The sequence below is a fragment of the Vigna unguiculata genome, chromosome 5, assembly GCF_037176805.1.
Source record: "Vigna unguiculata cultivar grain cowpea cultivar isolate G323 ecotype 2 chromosome 5, ASM3717680v1, whole genome shotgun sequence".
Classification (NCBI taxonomy): Eukaryota; Viridiplantae; Streptophyta; class Magnoliopsida; order Fabales; family Fabaceae; genus Vigna; species Vigna unguiculata.
Genome location: NC_140796.1, coordinates 14,415,449 through 14,420,581, shown reverse-complemented (window position 1 = coordinate 14,420,581; position 5,133 = coordinate 14,415,449). Strand labels below are relative to the sequence as shown.

The 5,133-nt window shown below is 32.0% G+C and overlaps 1 protein-coding gene across 1 annotated transcript; it reads left to right on the top strand.

The window, feature by feature from the left end:
- Positions 1-690: 690 nt before the first annotated feature.
- Positions 691-3,235, top strand: LOC114185768 (vesicle-associated membrane protein 722). Its single transcript, XM_028073673.2, has 5 exons — positions 691-1,089; positions 2,195-2,336; positions 2,417-2,537; positions 2,622-2,684; positions 2,829-3,235. Exons 1-5 carry the CDS (start codon positions 900-902, stop codon positions 2,976-2,978), a joined length of 666 nt encoding a protein of 221 aa, XP_027929474.1. The 5' UTR covers positions 691-899; the 3' UTR covers positions 2,979-3,235.
- Positions 3,236-5,133: the final 1,898 nt, after the last annotated feature.

Below are 5,133 nucleotides of genomic sequence, written 5' to 3'. Positions count from 1 at the left end.
GACTATATTATCGTGATAAATTCATTGTCTTCTATATTTAAATATAACAATAAGGATTTAGTTTAATATTTTCTTTTTTACTATATTATTATACGTGCTACCTGTTATTATATATTAATATTAGGATGGGAATCTACTTGAAAATATATGCAAAAATGTTTTGGTCATCAATTTTATAAAAAAATCCATTGTCGAAAAAAAATATCCAAAGTTAAATTATTATGTGCAACATATTTGATGAAATATGGGAATAATCAAACAATAATTATCTCACACGTATTTAGTATGAATTCAAACATTTTTAAAACACATTATTCAGTTATTTCAAACGAATTTAGTTAAAAAAAAAGACCATATTTGAGTTGAGTCAACAATTTTAAATTATCCTATATTTATTTAAAAATAAAGAGACATATCATTCTTTTTTCTAATATAAAATTTTTTAGAATCCAAAATCTAAAAGAATACCCTTACTCAGGTGTAAATGTGACGTTCTTCTGGAGAACGACTTCGAAGGACACTCTTCCTTTGAAAAACCTCAACCTATTTCAAAATGTATGGCAGCGAAATTTGAAAAACAAGGGAACGCTACGGCACGGCGTGGCACTTCCGTAATAAGGAACAAACTGGAGGGCATTTCAGCAACGTATACCCTCTTTTCTTCCGTTTCACGCTTGCTTCACATCTAAGCCAACAAAACCAAACACACTTCTTCTCCCTCTTTTCAACGTTCTGTACAGCGGAAGAACGAACCCTTTACTCGTTCTTCTTCCGCGCTTTCTCTCCCCACAACCGCTGCTGCCGGTTGTTTCGTTCTTTCTCTCTTCTCAACCTGCCACGTCACCTTCTTCTCGGAGTCGCGCGGCGTTGATCGTTCTGCTACCGTTGTGGTTCCGGCGATGGGACAACAATCGTTGATCTACAGTTTCGTCGCTCGCGGCACCGTGATCCTCGCCGAGTATACCGAGTTCACGGGAAACTTTACGGGCGTGGCGGCGCAATGCCTCCAGAAACTCCCTTCCTCTAACAACAAGTTCACCTACAACTGCGATGGCCACACCTTCAACTACCTCGTCGATAACGGATTCAGTAATTTTTTTCTCTTTATTTACTTATTTTCTTGTTTCGTTGACGTATTCTGATTTTACTGTGTTTGTTCTCGGAACCGGATTACGCGCTCTTGATGCTTCACATCGTGGTTTGACGAAGATCGGACGGGTCCAACATCGGATTGATGTTTACAATATGATTCGTCCGATTTTCATCGACTTTAGATGTGAACTTTGATGTGCGATGTCCGTTACCTCTTGATCTGCGTGCTTGAAATGAAAAAAAGAAACAGAAATAGAGTTCGATACACTGCGTGTGTTGCGTGACTTGATTAGATTAACGCTTGGGATCAAAATTTGTTGTTCGAATGTGAAAAACAAAAAGTAAGTGCGGAAATGGAATTTGTGTAACATTGAATAATTTATGTTATGTTTACAGACATACATGATCGTTTCTAGCATTGTGTTGTGTCTGTTGTAGCCGTTTTGCTTACGATGACACATCATTTCTAATTTTAGTAAAGTATTTGTGGATAGTAAGAGATATAGATTAATTTTTCCATTATTTTAGTAACCCTTGAAGAGGATGGTCAAGGTTTTAAATTGTAGTTTTTTCATCACAATTCTTAGCTTGTGAAAAATTGTGGTTGATGTGGCCACAGTTGCGGGAGTCCAAAAACCTTGATGTTGTGAAATCACGGTCAGGATCTCTCTTAAAACCATTTAAGATGATTGAGGAAAACTTAGTAATGTTGTAAGGGTTTTGAATGAAATCTTATGGTTTTTCTGGAGATGGACTATATGAAATTATAAATGTTTAATTCTGACTATTAGCTTTGTTAAAACAATCCTTCTCTTTAGTTCTGGGACAGCTTTTTATGAAGTTGTTTTTGATGTATGATCTAGAAGGGCCATAAGCCCCTATTCCATTTTCTTTTTTCTTCTCTTGTACGCCTACCTTTTATGAGTGAAATGCACTGTAGAAGTGAGGAGCGAAAGACTACTAGATTTCCTCTCAAGTATATTCCCCCAAGTAGCTTGTGATTTTTTGGAGATTGTTGGTTTCTGTTGATGTTATTTTTTTTATTCACCGAAGTAATAGTTACATTTAGTTAGGACTAACAAAATGCGGCTGAATATTGTAGCGTATTGTGTGGTTGCTGTTGAATCTGCTGGACGGCAGATTCCAATTGCTTTCCTGGAACAAATCAAGGAGGATTTCACCAAAAAATATGCTGGAGGAAAAGCAGCAACAGCCGCCGCCCAGAGCCTCAACAGAGAGTTTGGGTATGTATGTGTAATGCAAATTTTCCTTTATAATATTCTCTAATGAGATCAATTATTGTGAAATATTTGTTGTAGTATAGACCTAAGTTGAAGGAGCAGATGCAGTACTGTGTTGATCATCCAGAGGAAATTAGCAAGCTTGCTAAAGTGAAAGCTCAGGTGTCAGAAGTCAAAGGAGTTATGATGGAAAATATTGAGAAGGTAAGAGAATTATCTTTTTGGCTATAAGGGGTGGAATGTATGTGATAAAATTTTGTTATGACTAAGTTGCATTCTATTTGGCAGGTTCTTGATCGTGGGGAGAAAATTGAGCTTTTGGTGGATAAAACAGAGAATCTTCGTTCTCAGGTCCAGTTTTTGCTATTGAATATTACTGATCTCTAACTCTCAGTGCATTCATGTTGTATCGTATTTTCTTTTATGTTTCCCTTCAAACATTGAATTGTTTAATACTATGCCTGCTGTGCCTCATGAGTTAAATTGATGTTGCAGGCTCAGGATTTCAGGCAACAGGGAACCAAGATTAGGAGAAAGATGTGGTTCCAAAACATGAAGATAAAGCTAATAGTTCTGGGTATCTTAATTGCCTTGATTCTCATTATTGTTCTGTCCGTTTGTGGTGGCTTCCACTGTGGTAAATGAGTCTTCCCACTTTCTGGCTCCTCACTCCATATCATTGTTACTAGCAGATTGCCATTGTGCGCGTAGTGTCGACATGGTGCTTTTCACTTACTTTTTGGGATTTACATTCTTCGAAATTTGATTATCAATATTACATGGCATTGCTTGTATAGTGTGTAATGCTAGTTTTCCATTTTCTATAGTTTAGGTGGGAGTTTAATCATTTGGTTTTGAAGATTATGCTGTTTTATTTATGATAAGAAACCAACCTTTACGTAGTTGAGCTTCTTATTACCATATTTTAATGTGCTAATTTTAAACGCTGGTGTTTGGTTAAATTTATGGGTTTTAATTCATTCATTAGGTGTGTAAGGATGAAGTTGATGACAGATAGCGGGGACCTCATTCGATTTGTTCTTGTCGTTTGCCATGAATGAATGTTCTTGTGAAAATGAATTTGAATAGCATAGTTCTGACAATGATATTCTGTTCATGGGGTTACGATTCTTGAACAGGGAAAGCAAGTTGAACGAGAGACCCTTTCGAGATCATACACCAAAATCGGTGCCTTTTGAATGTCAAGAAATTAAGAAATAAATAAAAGTTAATATAATACTAGAAATGCTTTAATAATTTAAAACAAAAACCTGTGTGAAGACATGAATTAGCATGGAAACCATACGCTATTTTCTTGTCGAAATGGGTTTGGATAATACCCTTAAGAAACGGGTTTGTTTGCAAGACTCCTCTATACCAACGTCAATTGGAGCATGAAGTGGAAAAATAATCCAAGATAAAAATATTTAAAGGTTATTTACAATTTTTACACTAGTTAGATATTTCAAAATTTAATGAAACGAGTTTATGAATTTCCGGTAGAACTATTCTCTTGATGCTCGGGCCTTTTTTTCTATGTATTTTTTTTTAATAATAACTAGTTTTAAATTTGTGTATGTGCATGTTGATGTTTGTGTATTTATTGAAAGAGATTTAGAGGCAGAAAAAAATTAATAATAAAGATTAAGTTTATAATTAAATTTTGAACGTTGTCTATGTGCAAAATGATTTATAGATTTAGAAAATCAATACGTAAAAATATAAATAGTAGAATTTATAAAAGTACATAGGACAAAGCATGTGTAAGAAAGTACACTTTTTAAAATTATAAAAAAATATGAAAAAGTATATAAAGTATACAATATATTAATTTATTTTATTATAAATATAATTAATTAAAATTGTTAGGAATCAAAGTGTGAGTCTAAGTCTCACATTGAGTAAAAATGAGATAGTTAAGTACCATATAAGATTGAAGATCCATGAACTCATTGCCTTTAAATGTTTTGGGTTAAGAGTGATGTCAGTTCTTTATATGTGGTTGGGGTCATTGCTCATTGATGTTAAATCTCTCCAGTGAGGGAAGTACCAATGTGACTCACACTTAAGGATCTCTCCAGTAAGGAAAGTACCAATGTGAAATGAGTCACACTTAAGGGGAGAGATTCATTGAGTAAAAATGAAAAAGAAAATTAAACACCATATAAAAATGAAGACTGATATACCCATCCTCTTAGACCCAACAAAAATCTTAAATATAATTCATGCTATTTTTTTATTAAATAATATTAGCTTAATTTTTACTTAAAAAAATATGAAAAGCATTCAACGACAAAATATTTATATAATAAATTTAAAATAAAAAAGATAAACATAATCTTTTATAAACAATTTTTTGAAAGATAAAACTGTTACATGAAAATAGTTTTGTAGAACAATGTAAATAATTTATATTTTTAATAAATATATATTATTCTTTTTAAATAATATTATTTTAATTAATAAAAATAAAATAGATTTTTTAAATTTAATTTTATAAAATGATCAAATAATTAGAAAATCATAAAAAATAAAAAAATAGTATAAAAAAGATAATACGTTAAATATAATTTATTCTTTGATAATTTATTAAATGATTAAGTAATTAATAATCATAACAGAATAAAGTTTGAGAATGAAAAAGAGAGTATTAAAAAAATAATTAATACCTTAAAAATTAAATATTAGTGACTTTAATATATATATATTAAAAAACAAAAATTAATTACGATTAAAATGTGTCTGACGACACACATTAAAAAAAGTAATTATTTATTTATTTTAAAAATCAACAAACTTT